The 21,173-nt window shown below is 45.7% G+C and overlaps 1 protein-coding gene across 7 annotated transcripts in view; it reads right to left on the reverse strand.

Moving 5' to 3' along the window:
* The window catches only part of SNX29 (sorting nexin 29), a 584,951-nt gene that overhangs the window by 82,946 nt on the left and 480,832 nt on the right, over positions 1–21,173 (reverse strand). For all 7 annotated transcript variants that reach the window (XM_054453330.2, XM_063654331.1, XM_063654334.1 and 4 more), the window contains one exon: positions 12,850–12,990. In XM_054453330.2, the coding sequence (XP_054309305.2) occupies positions 12,850–12,990 (141 nt within the window). The remainder of the gene's footprint in view (positions 1–12,849; positions 12,991–21,173) is intronic.

Raw genomic sequence — 21,173 nt, forward strand, 5'->3', positions numbered from 1 at the left:
TATGATAAAATGCGAACAGCCGTTAATTTGGTGTGGTGGGAATACAGGTGCCTGGTATCCTATTCTTTGTATTCTTTTTTTCTTTCTTTAAAAAATCATCACCATATGGCCGCTTTGGGACACTGTTTGGCAGTATCCACTACAGTGGAGTATAAACATACCCTGTGACCAGCAAGTCCATTCCTAAGGATTTCATCCCACAGAAACCAGGGCTCAGAGCCAGCAGAAGACATATGTAAGAATTGTTAATTACAGCACTATTTGTAATTCAGCCAGACCAGAAACCGTTGAACTATCCATTAACAGTAAAAGATAAATAAATTGTGGTGTATTCATACAATGGACTATTACAGAGCAATGAAAATGAACCAACAATTGCTACTTGCAACAACATGGAGGAAGCTCAAAGATGTGATGCTGAGGGAGAGAAGCCAGATACAAAGGAGTACACACAGGCAAAAGCACACTATGGTATCAGAAAGCTGTACAGTGGCCCTTTAACAAGACGAGGCTCTGGAGCTCTGATAATGGTCTATTTCTTGGTCTAGCGCTGTTTGCCTAGGTGTGTTCATTTTGTGAAAATCCATCAAACTGTACCTTAAAATTGGAGGTATCCTATACCTCAACTTAAAAAAACAGCCAAAAAAGGACTGGTGTGGTGGCTCTTGCCGGTAATCCCAGCACTTTGGGAGGCTGAGGTGGGCAGCTCACTTGAGGCCAGGAGTTCGAGACCAGCCTGGCCAACATGGTGAAATCCCATCTCTATCAAAAATACAAACATTAGCCATGCATGGTGGTGCATGCCTATAGTCCCAGCTACTCAGGAGGCTGAGACACAAGAATTGTTTGAACCCAGGAGGTAGAAGTTGTGGTGAGCCAAGATCGCACCACTGCATTCCAGCCTGGGCGACAGAGTGAGACGCTATCTCAAAAAAAAAAAAAAAGCCAAAACCCACAACACACCACAACAAGAAGTAGAGAAGTGAAGAGGGGGAGGAAGAAGAGAGAATGAAAGAAAGGAAAAGCAAGCATACCTATGTGTGAGTTGTCACCAATCACAAAAGAAAGGAAATCAAATGAGTGCATCCTCCCTGTAGACCTGGTTTTTACGCTGGCGTTTGAGGGCTAAGGACACACCGCACCATAGGAAACACTTGACTGGCATGAGCTTGTTCACTCTTCACCACAGCTCATGCTGTCAGTGTGCTCACTAACATGTGACAGCTGAGTGCCACAGAGGCTGAGGACTTGCCCAGGGTCACACAGCCAGTGTCGGTGGGGGCAGGATCTGGATCCACAGCCCAAGCTCTTTCCCTCTGTGTTGCATGGTTTCTAAAGATGCAAGTGGCCCACGACACTGCAGAGAAGGACGAGAGAAAGGTAGAGGCTTCCTCCAGCCTGGGGTTGTGAACTCCAAAAAGGTGGCTTCAGGAAATAATCAATTGATGCCAACTTGAGAGGCTGAATTTTTTTTTTTTTTCCAGCGTGCTAGAGATGAACCAAGATTGCAATACACAGTTCTCAATTTGTTTTTTTCTTTGTGTTTTTCTGCTGTTTGAAGTTCTCAAATATTAATGAGAATATTGAAGGGAAAGGTAGCAATTATTCCCCAACTATTCAAAGGGTAAGAGCCAAGAAATACTCTTCTAAGTTGTGATTTTAATCAGTTGTCTGAAAATGTGAGGAACAAAAGCAGATACAATACGGGTTAAGTCTTTTCATAAGGCTTTTAGAGCTGGAAGGAGAGACTAAATAATGATATAACAAGGAAACTCACAGCCCCAGAAATACTTTGGCCAATGTTTAATGCCCAACAGAGTCAAGTTGTCTTATAATTCACTCAATCACAAAACCAATGAGCTCTACCTAGAAATAGGGTCCTCGAACTCAGCCTAAAATGAATGAAGTGGGGCAAGCTGGCCAATTCTGGTGGGTTCACTGAGAAGACCAGACCCCAGAAGTGTCAAACAAATTTTGTCACCAGGAACAACTAAGGCAGAGTCTTCATGGAAATTCCTGCAAGTATCAGCTGGTCAATGTCCAGTGGGCAGGTGAGACAGTGCCACATGGGAACTGAGCATCTATGAACGACCATGAATGACAGTGTCCTGAAAGTGAAGGGACACAGGACAAGGGAGAAAGGAAATTAATGACACAACAAAGCTGGTGCTATACAATGACTTCCACACAGCTTCTGTTCATTATTCAACAAACAGGTTCGACTCTGTACCCGGCACTGTGACAGATCCTAAGAAGACAAAGACACAAGTAAGACCAGGCTCTGCCCTCTAATTCTATCGTGTCCTGGGTGCAGGGATCGGGGGGGACTGCAGGAAGGAAGAACTGTCAATCAGGCAACCGTGATGCGATGGAGTATGAGAAGTTTTTTAAGTCAGGGAAGACTTCCTGGTGGAGGTGTGAAGGCCACAGTGGAGGGTGGGACCAGCAAGTTCTACGACTTGAGACCACCAAGAGGAGTCTCTTGAGTTCAGCTTCTCCATGTGCTATACCTAGAAAATACGCAGGATGGGAACAGAACAGCAAATATGCTTTCAGTGGCTGGCTCTGGATTTTTGTGTCTATAAATGACCTTGATTTTTTTTTTACTGGATTTTAATTTGATATTATAGAAAAGTCCTCCCAAGAAACCGCACTAATTAAACATATATATACCTACGCATAGGCCTCCACATACATATTCCGAGTCTGAGGCTCACCAAGGTCTCTCCCCTGAGATGCTTTTTTTCTGGCAAGATGACGTTAGTGGTTGATCTCCTGGAAAATATCTTAAGAGGCTTTTACTGTACTAAAGAGAAACACAAATGTGTGATGTATAATGAGCCCAATTTCTCTCTTCTTCTCGATTAATACATTAAGTACTAGGAATATTTACATGGTGGTTGGCAGAGTGTCAAATTAGACACAGGCTTGAGTTTATGGCTTCATTCACTTGGAGCTGCTTTTCACTCCCGAATTTCTCTGTGGAGCCCTAGCAGTTGCGGGGGATGGTGTGTGAGCTCCCTGCGTCTCTGCTGCGAGCAGGTGGGGGGAGTCCCACCATCTTCTGAATTGTCTTCACACGACAAACTTTCTGGTTGAAACCTGCAGTAGGTGACTTTCTGCATCACCAGCTCCTAGATTTGGGAACGGATGTGTGGGGCCGGCTTCTCCACGGAGGGCTGGGTGGTGCGGCAGCATTTGCAGAGTTCGGCTCAATTCCTGGCTCCGGCACTTACAAGCTATGGGAGCTTGGGCAGGATGCTTATTGCCCCTAAGCCCCAGTTTCCTCATCTATAAACACTTTATATGGAGCCTGATAAGACCTGCATGATGAGAAAATGAATACAAATTCCCGGTGTGCCTGGCAAGCCAGCATATGGTGGCTGGTGTTAGCCTACATGGAAACACTGGCTTTGAGGTTTCCGGCGGGACCATCCATGTCGGGCTCACCCACTGCACAGGTTCGGGGTCCTGGCATCGCTGGGGATGAGAACGCGCTTGTGTGTCTGCTCGCCCCACTTCACTACCAGCCCAAAGCCCCTTACCTAACAAACCTGAACACAGATCTCACCATGTGCCAGACACTGTTCTGAGCACTTTACAGATGTAACCACCTTCAATCCTCATAAACACAATACTAGAAGTGGCATGAGTATTCCTAGTATATAAAAGGGGAAACAGGCACAGAGAGGTCAAATAACATGATCGAGGCCACACAGGGAGTACAGCCTTAAGGATCTTTTTCTTTTTTTTTTTTTTTCTTTGACTCTCAGTGCTTATTACAGCCTCTTACTTACAGAGTTGGTAAAATCCCATTGAAAGAATAAATGCATAAATGAATGAACAAGTAACTGTCTCCCCACAAGTTTAGGATTAACAGTGAAGTTCTCATAAGCCTGTGGATGAACTATGAGGGCAGCACTCCCAACTCTAAAAATGGTCCCTAAGCGAGGCTGGAGCGGTGGGTGTGGGCGGAGAGAGAGGCCATCAGAGCCCCTCCGCACCTGCCCCTTGCTCTCCACAGCACTGAGGTTGAGGAGTTGACTTAGGGAGTTAATATGAATGTCCGTCACATGGGCAACGGCTGACTGATTCTGCCCGTCCAGCCTCCAGGGTCCTCTGCAGCCAACCTTCTTGTGGGACAGGCTGTGCTCACAGAGGCTGAAGGCAGATCACCTGCCTGGGACCAGATATCAGCCTTGACACTGCCAAGCGAGATGGCCCAAGCAGGTCACTTCACATCCCTGTGCCTCTGCTGCCCCATTTGTAAAGTGGGCTAACAGTAAGAGTTCTCTACTCAGGGCAAGGAAGAAGGAAGAAGAGGTGTACAGTAGGCAGGATGAGGCCCACCCTCTCCCAAAGTGTCTATGCCTCAATCCCCGGAACCTGTGAATATGCTACTGTACAGGGGCCATTGCAGAGGAGGTGAAATTAAGGGCCCTGACACAGGGAGATTACCCTGGATAATCTGGGTGGGCCCAATCTAATCATATTACTGAAAAGTGGAGAACTCTTCCCTGCTGTGGTTGGGGGAAGATCTGACAACAGAAGAATGGTGGGAGAGAGGCAACACGGAAGACAGAGGAAGGGGCCACGAGCCAAGAAATGCAGGCAGCCTCTAAGCTGGAAAAGGCAAGGAGAAGGATTCTCCCCTGAAGTCTCTAAAAAGAAATGCAGCCTCGCTGACGCCTTGATTTTAACCTGGTGAGGCTCATATGGAACGTCTGGCCTCCTGAACTGTACGAGAATAAACGTGTGTTGTTGTAAGCCACAGGAAACCGATCCGGGATGTACAGAAAGGATGCCTTGCATTGATTCTGCTGGCCCACCTGCTCCCTCTCCTAGATTTCTGGCTGGGAGCCCTGTGGCCCCTCAAGCATTTCACCTCCTGCAGGAAGCCTTCTCTGCTTCTCTCTCCTCTGTCTGCAGATTGCACCAGGTTCCCTGCAGTTCATATAGCTCCTCTCTGAGGACTCGTTTACTTGTCACCCTCCCTACAAGACTGCCAGCTTCTTAAGGACAGAGACCGAACCTTAATTCACCTTCAATGCCCCTATACCCAGCACAACAGCCCTGCACTCGGTACACATTTGCCTCTGGTTCCTGCATGAGGTCCACTCGCTCCCACCTCTCCGCTGACCCTGCCATCTTGAGGGCTGTGTTTCCAACGGCACCTCCCAAGAAGCTGCAAAGCAGCTTCCCACAGCTCAGCGAATACCAGTCGGTTCCTCTACCACACACAGGTGTATGTGTTTTTAATGAGGATTTTAATGCATAATTTCTCCAACAAGTTGAATTATCTGTGGCTCCAGGGAAAGTGATTTGCCTTGCCTTAATGCCAAATGAACTTTTGGAGATGGAATCTATTATCTTAAGAAGGAATGACAGTCTCTCCATTCTCGTTTGCTCCCTGAGCCATAATGCAGACTTTAGTAACATCATCAAAAACGAGTCCTTTACCTAAGCCCTCATGCTGCTAAAGCCCATTTGGACAGGCAGCTCACCAGTCAACTCCCTCAGACCATTAGAGAGCCACTCACCAGTCAACTCCCTCAGACCATTAGAGAGCCACCTTTCCTGTCTCCAAAAGCCTGCTTGGCCTCATGCCCACTCTGCAAAAAATATTCAGCCAAAAGTCGGGTGAGAACAACCTCCCGAGTCACCTTGAAAGTTTATGTACTCACTTTTGGAACTGAGATTTTTTGAATGTGTGCCAACACCCAGCAAAGCGAAGAAGAAAATAAAAGGGAAACTCTTCCACTGAATTTCTGTTCGTTTGTTCATTAATTTAGACCGTGAGTATCTTGGTATGTCAGGCGCTATTCTAGGAGCTCGGGACAGAGCAGTGAACAGAAACAGACTCCAGTCCTGGTTCATGAGCTTCCATGCTGGTGCAGAGAGACAGATCATATTGAAGTGCATAGATAAGTCATTTCCATCAATGCTATACACTGGGAAGAAAATTAAATCAGAGGAAAGGGCCAGAGAGTGACTGAGGGCGGCAGAGTGAGGGGTGTCAGGAAAGGCCTCTGCCCAAGGAGGGCAAATCTGAACTGAGATATGGTGAATGGGAGGAGCCGTCCATGCAGGAATCTGGGAATGGCCATTCCAGGTACAAGGTGTGACAGGTGCAAAGGCCCTAAGGTGAGATCAGTGTAGATGTCTTAGGACACCAGTGTGGCTGAGTGGAGAGGGTGGGGCAGGGCATGAGATGAGGTAGGAGAGGGAGGTGAGGGAGCTACCAGGGGACACCTCTGAGGCCACAGTAACGAATCCCCATTGTAAGTACCAGGGGTGTCACTGGAGGGTCTTAATCTACAGCTGACACAATCAGATTTATGTTGTACAAATCTCACTCCGGCTGCATTGTGGAAAATAGGCTACAGAGAGGCAAAATAGAAAAAGGCCAGCCACTGCAGGTGTCCACACTGCAGTGACAGTGGCTTGGAGTTAGAATACTCTAAACAGGAGCCAGGGGCAGTGGTTCATGTCTGTAATCCCAGCACTTTGGGAGGCTGAGGTGGAAGGATGGCTGGAGCCAGGGAGTCCGAGGCTGCAGTGAGCCATGATGCCACCACTACACTCCAGCCTAGGTGACAGAGAGAGACCCTGTCTCAAGGAAAAAAGAGAGAGAGAGAAAGAGAGAATGACTTAAGTAGGGATGCAGGAAGCAGGTGAACTGCGACTCTTTTGAAAGTGGAGCCCATGGGACAGGCATGTATAGTTTTGGATGGGTGAAGCTGTGCTCTTACTATCTCAGTCCCACTGAACAAAGTTATTCAACAGAAACGTCATCCCAGCTTGCATCATTAGAGCTGGTCATTAACATCTGGAGTGACTCCTTTGCTCCCTGGGCATTAGGCACGGCCAAGGAACTTGCTCTGGCCAATGAAATACAAGTGGAATTTCCATGTATCACTTCCGGGCAGCAGCTTTAGAAGCCACCACCTGACTTGCCCCTACTCCTTGTTCTTGTTGCCACATGCATGCAGATGGAGCCTCCAGCAGCCTGGAACCCAGCACTGTGAGGAGCAGAGCCCCAGGCCAACCCACGATGGACAGAGAACATGAGCCAAAGATATACCCTTGTTGGCTTAAGTCACCAAGATCTTGGAATTGTTACCTTGGCCTCAACAAGCCCCATACCTGTGATATATAAAAGTTAATGGGCCAGATGTGGTGGCTCACGCCTGTAATCCCAGCACTTTGGGAGGCCTAGGCGGGTGGATCATGAGCTCAGGAGTTTGAGACCAGCCTGACCAACATGGTGAAGCCCCGTCTCTACAAAAAATACAAAAATTAGCCAGGCTTGGTGGCACACACTTGTAATCCCAGCTACTCAGGAGGCTGAGGCAGGAGAATCGCTTGAACCTGGGAGTCGGAGGTTGCAGTGAGCTGAGATCACACCATTGCACTACAGCCTGGGTGATAGAGCAAGACTCCGTCTCAAAAAAAAAAAAAAGTTAATGGCTGGGTGCAGTGGCTCACACCTGTAAGTAATCTCAGCATTTTGGGAGGCCAAAGTGGGTGGATCACCTGAGGTCATGAGTTCAAGACCAGCCTGGCCAACATGGTGAAATACCATCTCTACAAAAACACACAAAAATTAGCCAGGCATGATGGCAGATGCTGTCTCCAAAGAAAAAAAAAAAAAAAAGAAAGTTAATAACTTCAATATATATCTATTGTGGCTTGACTCAGCTATGAAAGAATAAACTTCATTGAACGGTGAACTGATATTCAGGCCAACTATTTCAACATGACTTGAACTTGATACAGTATGTGAAGGCATGGACACCTCCAGGGAGAGCTCTGGGTATCCTGTGAATATATAATTACACACACACGGCATATTAAGGCAACAGATTATTTGGTAAAGACAAATGCTGGGTCTACACACTATACAACATGCTAATTTTGTCAATTAAAAAAGATTCAAATTGGGATTAAGATCGCTTTCTATTATAAAACTGTCAGACAATCACCAATGATAGCATTGTAGGGGAAATATATAGAAATTCAGGCTAGAAGGATACTCATCTGACAAATGACAAAGCCTAAACTGTGCTTGCTATTTCCTTGAATGATGTCTAGGTCTATGGATTCTGCAGTGAGTCATTTAATGCGTTCAAGGCTTAAGAGTAACGAGGCATGCAAAATTCAATCAACCCTGGCCAGGAGCAGTAGCTCATGCCTGTAATCCCAGCACTTTGGGTGGCTGAGGTGGGAGTAGTTCTTGAGCCCAGGAGTTTGAGACCAGCCTAGCCAACATGGTGAAACCATGTCTCTGCAAAAAATTGAAATATTAGACAGGCATGGTGCTGTGTGCCTGTGGTCCCAGCTACTTGGGAGGCTGAAGCAAGAGGGTCACTTGAACCCAGGAGTTTGAGGCTGCGGTGAGCTACAATTGCATCACAGAACTCTAGTCTGGGTGACAGAGCAAGACTCTGTGAAAGCAAAGGAAGGGAAAAGGAAAAGGGAAAAGGAAAAGGAAAAAGTAAAAAGAAAAAGGAAAACGAAAGGAAAGGAAGAAAGAAATTAATTAAATCAACCCAAACATGTCTTGTCTAGATGTGTGCCACAATGGTCCAGGCGGACAAGTGAGTTATCCTTGAAGTAACCCAATCAAAGAAAAGATTCTGACGTGGTGGATTTTTCTGGGCCAATTTAGAATCAACGCACTCCAAAAATTTTGCCCTTGGGATATTAAAGCAGGTGTCCTGAGTTATTAGGCCCAGTGAGGCCAGCATAAGCTTGGCCTTGAAATGAATTCACCATTGGCCTCTGTTGGGTGTTGAAGGTTCTGAATCTTGACTCAATCCTCCTTTGGAAATGGGAAGAATCACTAAGATCTGTCCTGAGCAGCAGCAAAGGTGGATTTAAGGAAAGTGGGTATGTCTTAATGTCTTAGCCAAATGCAGAGAAAAAGAAAGAAGGAATCAAAGGACAATCATGGGGCCGGGTATGGCCCCTCCTGTTACTCACGCCTGTAATCCCAGCACTTTGCGAGGCCGAGGTGGGCGGATCACTTGAGATCAGGAGTTTGAGAACAGCCTGGCCAACATGGCAAAACCCTGTCTTTACTAAAAATACAAAAATTAGCTGAGTGTGGTGGTGGGTGCCTGTAGTCCCAGCTACTCGGGAGGCTGAGGCAGGATAATCACTCGAACCCAGGAGACGGAGGTTGCTGTGAGGTGAAATTGTGCCACTGCACTCCACCCTGGGCGACAGAGCGACATTCGGTATGTGTGTGTGTGTGTGTATATACATATATGTATAGATATGTATGTGTACATACATGTGTGTATATATATGTGTGTGTATATATATATGTATAAGAGACAATCACAGTTCAACCAGCTTATTAAAAGTTAATTAAAAGTTAAAAGCTGCACAGGCTAGAAATGGAGCTGTGGCCCCAAGACCGCTCATGAGCTGGGCGGTCAGATCCACCCCCACCACTGGGAGCGGGACCATAAATCTGGTTAAGAACCAGCTGGTGCACTTGTACCAGCTGATCATTATTGGGCCAGGCCCACTAAGATGGTGTCTTTTATTCTCAAGCTTGTTTATTAGCAAATAGGGTCATGTTGGGGGAAAAAAAGCACATTGCTTGGTTGACACAGGCTTCATAGGAGAAAGGTCCGCTGCTGTGAGAAATCAGCCTCGGGATTAGCAGGGACAGATCGTCTCTCTAGCCTGGGGATGAGGGTGGAGAGCATGAAGCAGACTCAGTTCTCTCCTCCACAAGCAGAGTTTGCAGTGAGTTGACATAGCATCACTGCACTCCAGCCTGGGAACAGAATGAGACTTTGCCTCCAAAAAACCAAACAAACAACAACAACAAAACAGTTTCCAGCTCCTGCACAGGAGACACCCAGGACAGCTTCATGCTCTCTTTCTACAGGACGCAACACCAGAAAAACCCTCCCACTCTTCAGGGCTCAGCCTCATCTCACTAAACTCAAATCCAGTGTTTTCAGGACTGATGAGATTTATTTTGTCTGAAGTTTTGTGTAACTGGGGGGCTTGAGGAGGGAGGAGGTGGGAAGGGAGTTGAGGCTGCAGAGAAAGCATGTAGCAATGTCTAACATGTGGTGGGTGCAATAATGGCCCCCACAGACATCCACACCCAAATCCCCAGAACCTCACATGACCAAAGGGACTCAGCAGATGTGATTAAGTTAAGGATCTTGAGACAAAGGGTGGGGTTGGGGGATTATTTGGGATGATCTGGGTGAGCCCAATGTGATCACAGGGAATCTAAGGGGAATTCTAAAAGGAAGAGGGTCAGAACCAGAGAAGAATGTGACTATGATGATGGAAGCAGAGGGCTGAGTGATGTCTTTGAAGACAGAAGGCCATAAGGCAAAAATAAAGGTGGCCTTGAGAAGCTGAAAAAGCAAGGAGCAAACTCTCTCCTGTGGCTCCAGAAGGAAGAGGGCCTGGCTGACGCCTTGATTTTAGCTCTGTGACACTCATTTTGGACTTCTGACCTCTAGAATTGTAAGATAATGAATTTGTTTTAGGTCCCTACATTTGTGATTTGTGACAGCAGTAAGAGGAAACTAACATAGCAAGTGTTGACTTAATGTTGTTGATAGATTCTAACTAAGACTTTAAGCTAAATACAGTAGTGTATGCCCTAGGAACTGAACTCGTTTGTATCCATTCGTCCATGGTAAAGTTCATTTCATAACACAATACGTCATTTTGCTTAAAGTTGCAGTTCCCAGGCACCCATGGATAATGTTAAGTCAGGACTCACCCCTGGACAATGTTAAGTCAGGACAATGTTAAGCCACAACCTAAGATTTTCCCCTTCCAAATCCCCTCATTTCCACCTTGTGCTACAATGGCTTTCCCTTAGCACAAGACACAGGCAGATTCCTCGAAGAAGCTGTCACGGAAGGGCCACTCCAGGATCGCGTTTCTTGTACATAAGAATGTCTTATAATTTGATAATACGCTGGTTAGCAGCATGTTGTTTTATGACATTTTAGGACATTCTGAATGAGTCCCAAGATTTTTATGAGCCTATGGGTCATTAGATTAAATCAATATATAATTTTCCCCTCTTTTCAAAAGAATTCTTGTACTCCTTGCTATGAACAAGCATAGAGTAGAATTCTGTCTGCCACATCTAGCGGTTCAGCTCTACTTTTTCTCAACATAAAAATGAAGGAAAAATGTATTCTGGGCCTGGGATAAACCTGCTTTGTAACTGTTTATGTTCAAATCGAGCAGACCTTGGCGTGATCAGGTTTCAATCTGTTTTATACATAGAAATCTACATACATGTAAATGTAAGCGTTGGGAATAGATTTCCCTGTGAAATTCCCAAGTGCCAGGAGTGGGTTATGGAAACTCTTGCTGTGTGTTTCTGTGATAAAGGTCAAGGAAATCCTAGCACGGTACCTCCTGAAGACAGAAACTAGGGATTCGCCCCATATGGCATCGGCCACATGGCTTTGTCAAAAGATAGAACGGCAGTCCTCATACTTCCTCATGAACAGCGTCATCTAGAGGGCTTGTTAAACCCAGACTGCTGGGTCTCAGCCCCAGAACTTGTGAATCAGCATGTCTAGGGGGAGCCCAAGAATGTGCATTTCTAACCAGCTCCCAGCGGCTGCTGCTGCTGCTGGCTGGGGCCACACTTTGAGAACAACCATGGCAGAGAGATTACGCTCAATACAATGCCCGATGTCTTACACATCCTAAGAAAGGTCATGGCTCTCCCTTCCAATCAGACTGTCCCTGACAAGCTATTGAACACATACCGAAATTGATGAAGTGCCCCGTCTCCTTCTTGACTCTAAGCCAAAGATTCTCCAGTTTGGCCGCAGAGTGCAATCACTTAGAGAACTATTCAACCCCTCCATGCCCAGGCCTCCCTTCAGATCGATTCAATCAGAATGGGGATGGAGGTGGGGCACAGGCAGTCCTCAGTGGTTTTCAAAGCTCCCCAGGGGATCCAAAGTGCGGCCATGACAGAGAACTGCTTCCCTAAACAAACATGAGGAGTGACATCATGATGCCGCCTGGCTGAAGCTGACCATTTGACAGGGCTCCAAGCCAGGTCTAGACCCAGGTCTGTCTTCTCCAGGGCTAGACCCAGCCCCTTGCACAATGACACACAATTGGTGCCCAGTTAATGACTGCTGAGTGAATAATATTAATCAACCAATGAGCTTGCAGAGGGCTAGCACCTCCTTCCTCAAGGGAACTGGGATGAATAAACAGAGACAAATTGGGTCATCATAAATCATTAGCCTTCATGAGGCGAATAACTGTATAACAATAACAACAACAAAGTCCTCCGAGAAAGTTCTACTCCACAGTCACAAGTTGAAGCGAACATCATGACAACTACGGATGAAAACTAGAAAAGCATCTTTTGGTCCAGAACAGAGGCTGGCAAACTAACCTATAGGCCAAATCCAGCTGCTGTCTATTCTTAAAAATAAAATGCCATTGGCACATAGCCATACTCATTTGTGTCTGTACTGTCTATGGTTGCTTACACAGGACCCCAGCAGAGGTGAGTATTTGCCACTGAAATGGTATAGTCCCCAAAGCCAAACATATTTACTCTCTGGCCCTTTAAAGAAAAAGTTTTCCAACTTCTTGCCCTAGAGAAATAAGAGGACATACACACACACGACGTAATGGTGACCATCTTTAGGTGGTGGAATTATGAGTGGCTATTTCTTTTCTCTATTTTTTTCTTATATCCACTAACTTTTCTTTAAGGAGCATGTGCTTTTAAGCAACGGACTAAAGAAAAAGAATAAATAATCCATTTTAACGCAGGCAGTGACAAGTGGGCTTCCCAGCGCAGGATGGTACCTTGTTTCCGATGGCCTTTTTGGGTGGGAAGTTGTACGCCCTCACTTGAGGGTACTTGTTTTGTAACTTGTGGTGCAAACTTCTGAACTCTGTATACCGGCGATAGATGTTCCATTCATCGTCTTTTATCCGGATGTAGACCTGTCAAGAAACAGACAGAAAACGTGAATTCCTCTTAAACCCTTATTATAAAGGAGTAGGATTTCAGCAATGATTTCCCCATGAAAACCAACTGCACCAGGAGTCACATCTGTGTCACACACCACTGGATGCCCAGGTTCCTGGCATAGAGCAGGGATTTATTGGTGCTGGCTGAACAGATGGGTACAGGAAAGAATGACTAAATCAGGCAAGTTATGGGAACGACATACTGTAGGCTATTTTCCCAACATCAACAGAAATCCACAGCCCAATTAATAGCAGAGATGCATTTTTCATGTTGCTGTCATGTGTGTATTGCAGCACTAACAGCTTGCTGGTGAGAGGCTAGTCAACCTTTCTGGACACTTGTTTCATCATCTGTAAAACAGAGCTGAGAGCAGCACCTCACTCCAAACGTGGTTTGGAGAGCAATGTGGTGGTGCCTGGGACCACACCGACCACCACACAGACGAGGTGGAATTCAGTTTCAGAAAGAAGGGAGGGGGCAAGAGCTGAGATCTGCCCCCACTAGACCGAATGCCGTGTCCAGATGGGATAAGCATAATCGGGACATAGAATTTCTTTATTTTAATCAAGTTATGACTCCTGAGAGAATACTCTGGGGATACAAAATGTAAGGGCTGTTTCATCAGCTTTTTGCAGGCCTTAGCACCTTCCGGGGCAAGTAGCAACTTCATCACAAAGAAAAACAGAGAAGCAGGAGAGAGATCAATCTACTTTTTAAAATTACATGATTTAAGAACAGCCCAGAGAGAAAAGTCCCCAAGGATAAAGGGCTTTTGTAATTTACACTCCATGAACGTCAATACACATCTTTAAAACCTCTATGACCATGAAAACAGGCATCTCTCATGTGAGTGATAAATTCTGTTCCTACGTGAAAGCCACCCATCAACCCCAAACACAGACATCATGTGTTCGAACTCTAGTATGGGGACCACGGAATGTCTCACATTATTCTGTCAACAGGAGGAAGGACTAGAGACTAAAACCACAACATTTCAATTAACGAATGGATAGATGTTTCCGATGGAGTGAGATGGAGAAACAGAATGCCTATCAAGTTTACAGAAGTCCCGGGGTCTCTGATGACCCTAAGGAGCAATAATGTCATCCCATTATTGCTGACGTCACATCACCAAACCTATAATCAGATCAGTTACTCAAGGCCTCTTCAACAAATGAGAAATATTCATCTCTAATTTGTTCAAGCTAATGTTTTAGGGGTCTTTTATGAGCAACTGAATGCAATTCTCATCTCATATATATATATATATATTTTTTTTTTTTTTTGAGAAATGTCACTGTGTCCTTTGCTCACTTTTTTTTTTTTTGAGACGAAGTCTCACTCTGTTGCCCAGGCTGGAGGGCAGTGGCACAATCTCAGCAACCTCCACTTCCAAGTTCAAGCGATTCTCCTGCCTCAGCCTCCCGAGTAGCTGGGATTACAGGTGCCCACCACCACACCTGGCTAATTTTTTGTATTTTTAGTAGAGACAAGGTTTCGCCATGTTGGTCAGGCTGGTCTTGAACTCCTGGCCTCAGATGATCTGCCTGCCTTAGCCTCCCAAAGTGCTGGGATTATAGGCGTGACCCACCGCGCCTGGCTGTCACCCTATATATCTTGACTGGCCCATACCTGCTTATGATATATTCTTATAAAAGTCCAAACTTCCCTTGGAGAGTGGCAAATTCAATCACTTCTCTGATCATCATACATAATACTAATTATCTAGATCAGGGTGGGCAAACTATGGCCCAGAGGCCAAATTCAGCCACATTCATTTGTTTTGGCCACTTTTGAAATATAGACAGTCCCTCACTTAGGCTGGTAATTGTCTTGCAATTTTTCAAGTTTATAATGGTACAAAAGCAATAAGCATTCAGTAGAAACCATACTTCATATTTTGATCTTTTTTTCCAGGCTAGTGATGTGCAGTATGATATTTTACATGAGCTGTTCAACACTTTATTGTAAAATAGGCTTTGTGTTAGATGATTGTGCCTAACTATAGGAGAATGTAAGTGTTCTGAAGGCTGAAGGTAGACTAGGCTGAGCTATGATGTTCACTAGATGAAGCGTATTAAATGCATTTTCAACTTACAATATTTTCAACTTACAATGGGCTTATCGGGACATAACCCCATTATAAGTCAAGGAGCTTCTGTACAGCAGAGCTAAGAAGCTGAAATAGACCATATAGCCTGAAAAGCTAAAAGTATTTTTTCTGGCCATTACAAAAAGAGTTTGATAACCCCCGATCTAAATAATCAAGAAGTCATTATTGTTATTTTTCCACCAACACATGCAAGATCTGGTGTGGAGAAAGGCAGTCCTTTCCAAATCTTACCAACCACTGGGTGGGTTGCATTAACCATCTGAGGCCCAGGAATCCCCAATGCAACCAAAGTTTCTCCAGTGATTCTGACGAGTGGGCAATTTCAGGAACCCCTGATGTAATGTGCAAACTCATCCATCAGACAAGCCATGCAACTTTTCTGGCCATTGATTTCCTCGTGTACAAAATGGAGCTGAAAGCAGCATCTCCCACCCAAAGTGATATGGAGAGAATTCAGGTCTACGAACAGCGCAGCTATGCCTGGGATCGTGCGGACCACCCTACAGATGGAGAGGAACTGGACTTGGGTTAGGAATGAGTAGGCTAAGGTCAAGATCCGGACTCGCAATTATCAGCTCAACTGAACAAAAGGTCACATCCAGATGGGACCAGCACACGTGGGCGTACACCTTCTTTATTTTAACCAAGTAGAGAAAACATGAGCACTGCTTCACCAGCCTTTTACAGGCCCTAGCACCTTCCAAGAATATACAGCAGCTATAATACATCACAAGGGAAACCAGAGAAGTGGGAGAGAGATCAATGCACTTTAAAAAAATTACCTGAGTTAAGAACAGCCCACAGGGTAAAGCCTCCAACGATAAATGGCCATTGTAATTTGAATCAGTGAATGTCAATACACATCTTTAAAACCTCATTAACGTAATAATAAAAACAAGTCTCTCTCCTGTGAATGATCAATTCTGACTCTACATTTTTCACAATGTATATGCAAGAGCCCACTGTTTTTGCTCCCTGGAGGCCTCAGTCTCCCTCTTCTCCAACTGCTCTCTCTCCACCTTCCACGTGGGCACCTCCTCTCCTGCCCACGCCCTGCCTCTCCCCGGAACACACATGCGCAATCCCACGCCTGCATGTTTCATGTTTAGGCCAATGACTCCAAAATCTGTATCTCTAGTCTGGACCTCTGATACAAACTCCAGACCAGGACGTGATATCCCCTAGGTACCTAAAACTCATCAGGCCTAAATCTGCACCCAGGATCTGCCTACCTATTATTTGTTGAGTCCTATCCCAGGCACTTCACGCACCTCACTGACCAGCCGCATGTTAATCTGCAGGGCAGATGGTACGAACACTCCCTTTTCAGATGAAGTAATGGGCTCAGAGAGTCAGATCACTTGCCCAGGGTATGTGAGGAGATAAGGAATTTGAACCCACAGCTACCCGCCCTCTGCCCTCTAACACTTTCTATCACAGTGTTACCGGACAGGGGGTTCCGATCCAGACCCCAAGAGAGGGTTGTCGGATCTCAAGCAAGAAAGAATTTAGGGCGAGTCTGTAGAGTAAAATGAAAGTAAAGGAATAAAGAATCGCTACTCCATAGACAGAGCAGCCCTGAGAGCTGCTGGTTGCCCATTTTTATGGTTATTTCTTGATTATATGATAAACAAGAAATGGATTATTCATGCCTCCCCTTTTTAGACCATATACGGTAACTTCCTGATGTTGCCATGGCATTTACAAACTGCCACGGTGCTGGTGGAAGTGTAGCAGAGAGGACACCCAGAGGTCACTCTAGTAGCCATCTTGGTTTTGTTGGGTTTTAGCCATCTTCTTTACTGCAACCTGTTTAATCAGCAAGGTCTTTATGACCTGTATTTTGTGCCAACTTCACATCTCATCCTATGACTTAGAATGCCTAACCATCTGAAAATGGAGCCCAGTAGGTCTCAGTCTCATTTTACCCAGCCCCTATTCAAGATGGAGTTGCCTTGGTTCAAATACCTCTGACAACAGCGGGCTGCTCTGCTGCAGTGACCCAGAATCCTGAAGGCACCAGAAACCCCAGGCCAGCAATGTGGGTAGCTGGGACCAGGACCCCTTGCCTCGTTCCCCTGAAGCCCAGGAACCTCTTTGCAGATCCTGTGTTCTCGGAAACATCTCCTTGCTATCAGACATTCCAATCTCACCTCATTTGTGCCTCTCCCTTTGGATCTAATCGAAGCTAGTCTAATGCCATTAAAATTACCCAAAATTACCCAAATGGCTGATCCACAACAACAACGCTTCAAACATCCAAAGTTAGGAAACTTTCTCTGCAAATTAAGTTGTACTTGAATTATACATACTTAACTAAATCATGGACTTATTTCACTAAGGATTTCAAAGGGCTTAGGCCCCAAATTGTTAGAGTTTTTTGTTTTGTTTGTTATTTTAAAAGCCTCTCCCCTCCAAATTAAGTTCAATCAGCCCCAATTCCTTCTGCTTGAGCGATAAAGATAATAATTCCTCGGAGGGATAAAAAGAGTTGACCTCTTCCGACACAACCAAGTTCCCTTTTAAAACAAGCAATAAAAAACCACTTTATGTCGGATCTCCTTGACTCAGCAAAAGAAGATTAAATAGGAGGGTAATATCTGTAATCGGGCATCGGGGCAAACCCTTTCTTCTTCATTTTAAGAGGAAGTTCAAATCTGAAGATTTCTTTTCCACTGAGAAGAATTACCCTCACGATGTCTGTAATAACAGTGGAGGTAAAGGAAGGTTAAGGGGAGAAAAAAATGCAAAAACCTCAGTCCGTCAATGAACAGAATCCAGAACAAGCTCTAGTAGAGATAAGGTCTCAAGGAGACGCTTTCTTTTAGAAGATGAAGAGCGTCTACCAGAGTGTTCCTATGAGACTTTCCTGGGCCCTCTTCTAATCAATAGTGCTCTCCTGCAATGCTAAGCACTATCCCCTAGATTTCTTCCCTTTTTTTTTTTTTTTTTTTTTTTTGAGATGGAGACTCGCTCTGTCACCCAGGCTGAAGTGCAGTGGTGTGATCTCAGCTCACTGTAACCTCCACCTCCCAGGTTCAAGTGATTCTCCCACCTCAGCTTCCTGAGTAGCTGGGATTACAGGTGCCCGCCACCACGCCTGGCTAATTTTTGTATTTTTGTAGAAACAGGGTTTCACCATGTTGGCCAGGCTGGTCTTGGAACTCCTGGCCTCAGGTGATCCACCCACCTCAGCCTCCCAAAGTGCTGGGATTACGGGCGTGAGCCACCACACCCAGCCTTCCCCGTTTTTGAACTTGACCTAAACAGAACCAGTGTGTGCTCCTCTGGGTCTAGTTTCTTTCACTCAGTACTGTGGACGTGAGATGCAGCTGTGTTGGTGTGTATGGCCCTCATGTTGCTTTGCACTGCTGAATAGTATTCCACTGTATGAGTATTTCCTTGTTTGTATCTACCTGTTCTGCTGGGGTGGACATTTAGGTTGTTTCCAGTTGGGACTTTCATGAATAAAGCAACTACAAACACTCGCATGTGTGGCTTTTGCACTCGTGTCTTTTGGAGTCATAGACCTCAGTGTGAAAAGTGAAATCATAAAGCGAGGAGGAGAAAACATGGCAGAATGTCTTCACGACCTTGGGCGGGGGAAAGGATTCTTGTGCAGGACACAAAGGAGCCTTCTGGGTGCTGGAAACACCCAGGATCTATATCTGGGCAATGGTTATAAAGGTCTATAAAGAAGTAAAATTAATTGAACCATAAACTTAAGATTTATATACCTGATCATATTTATGTTAATCCTGAATTTAAAAGCAAAAACAAAACAAAGCCCTGCCTTCACTGTCCTCGGGAGAGTGAGCTTTCACCCTAACTTGTGGGGCAGGGATGTCTAAGCCAGGCAGTAGATGGGGCAGGAGGTAGTGCCAAGGCTCTGTGGGTGCACATCCACATGGACCTGACACATCGTCATACGTCAGCATCGGGAGGGAGCCCAGACACTGGATTCTGGCCTCAGAGAGAAATGGGTTCGAATTCCAGCTCCACCCCTTGCCAGCCAAGTGGTCCTGGATAAGTTAATTCACCTCTTCAAGCCCTGAGTCTCTATTTAGATAAATGAAGATAGTGCTAGAGGCTAAGTCTTTGGGAGAAGAGGAGAATTAAGCAATTATATTCAGGACAACATTTTGTACACGTACTAAAACATCTAACCACCAAGCGGTCAACATTCCAGGGTAAAATTTCTCTCAGACACACACACACAAACATGCACTCCCATAGGGGGGTGGAAAAGAAGAAGTAGGGAGGGAGTCAGGCAGACAGAGAGAAAGAATGAAGATGTAAAAGCTTCCTTTAAGTGGTTGAAGCCCTCAATCTGGTTTAAGGGTGTGCCAAGCATAGGAACGGGCATCTTTAGCCCAAAGCATGTCGGATCTCAGGTGCTCCCGCAAGAGGCAGAATGGCAGTGTGAAGGGACACAGCTGTGTAGGGAGGGAGGCCTGGGTTCACATCCCCACAATTATCCTTTTTGGCTGCTGTGACCCTGGGGATGACACCCCACCTTGAGACTCAGCTTCTTCATCTGTAAGACAGGCCAATGCCAATGTCTCTGGGTGGTTGTGAGGTGTCGTGCCTCGCCCATGCCTGGCAGGCAATAGACAATGGCAGCTGTTAATATTGTAACCCTTATCACCTTTATCATCGGCTGCCTTTGTGTACATGAACTTCCCTATTACAGAATTAGGGCTAATTATAGGATGTGCAATCATGAAATTAAAGCAGGTAATTACCATGCCTAATTAATTGTCAAACGCTAGGCAGGCGGGGAAACACAAACATAAAGCGTGCTCTGTGGATTGGGCAGCTAAGCATCCCCTCTGCTTTCAGAAAACTCAACAGAAACAGCAGAGTCCAGGAAATGACCTTCTCGAGTGAGTTTCTGAGTGCTAAAACAAAACCCGGGAAGCATTCCCCGGGCTTCTGACTCAGAACAAGCTCGGTGCACCTCTCTGCTGGCTGCAGGCCGGCCTGGGCATTTATCCAGTCCCTGCCACGCAAGCCCCCAGGTTCCCAGGCAAGAGTGCTATTTTAGGAGGAGGACCTCGTAGGAGACACTTGATGGATGTTATAAACCCCTGCAAGGATCAGACCCCACAGAGAAACCCGCTGACATGAAGGCGGTGAGAACTCAGAAATAAACATTCACTGACACACAGCGAATGTAGAACCAACATGTCAGGCTGCCCCTGCTTCCTGCAGCATAGACCAAATGCCTCCCTCTCCATTTCAAACTTCACTAACTCCTTAACGATCCAAAGTCCTGCATTTCAAAACTACTTTTTTCTGCATGTTGTAATATTCAAGAGTGAAAACTAGTATTAGCTGGAACTTTCTTGGACATACGGAAAAAGCTGTACCATTTCACAGCACCTGTCATGCGCCAGACATGTTACGCACAATGTTCACAAAAGCCCTGCGATTTATTCTTTTATTTTATTTATTTTTTTGAGACGGAGTTTTGCTCTTGTTGCCCAGGCTGGAGTGCGATGGCACAATCTCAGCTCACTACAACCTCCGCCTCCCGGGTTCAAGTGATTCTCAGCCTGCCTCAGCCTCCTAAGTAGGTGGGATTACAGGCACAAGCCACCATGCCTGGTTAATTTTGTATTTTTAGTAGAGATGGGGTTTCACCATGTTGGCCAGGCTGGTCTTGAACTCCTGACCTCAGGTGATCCACCTGCCTTGGCCTCCAAAAGTGCTGGGATTACAGACGTGAGCCACCCTGCACCCGGCCAACCCTGCAATTTTGTATGCCTTAAAACAAACGTGGAGCAACTAAGAAATGTGCTCTCTATCGCCCAGGGAGTGAGCAGCGGAACTAGCACCAGGCCTTCAGTGTATGCTATCCCCAAAGCCTATACCACATCTTCTCCATCTCAGAGAAAAACAAGTGTTATCAACTCTCTAAAACCCTGATCCCCTTTATGCAGATTGTTGAACGCAGAGAGAATCAGATGACATGAGGACAACAACGATTCTTCAAAAAATGGCTTCAGGTTCCCAATTCATTTTGCTTCCTTAATAGCC

The sequence above is a fragment of the Pongo pygmaeus genome, chromosome 18, assembly GCF_028885625.2.
Source record: "Pongo pygmaeus isolate AG05252 chromosome 18, NHGRI_mPonPyg2-v2.0_pri, whole genome shotgun sequence".
NCBI classification, from domain to species: domain Eukaryota; kingdom Metazoa; phylum Chordata; class Mammalia; order Primates; family Hominidae; genus Pongo; species Pongo pygmaeus.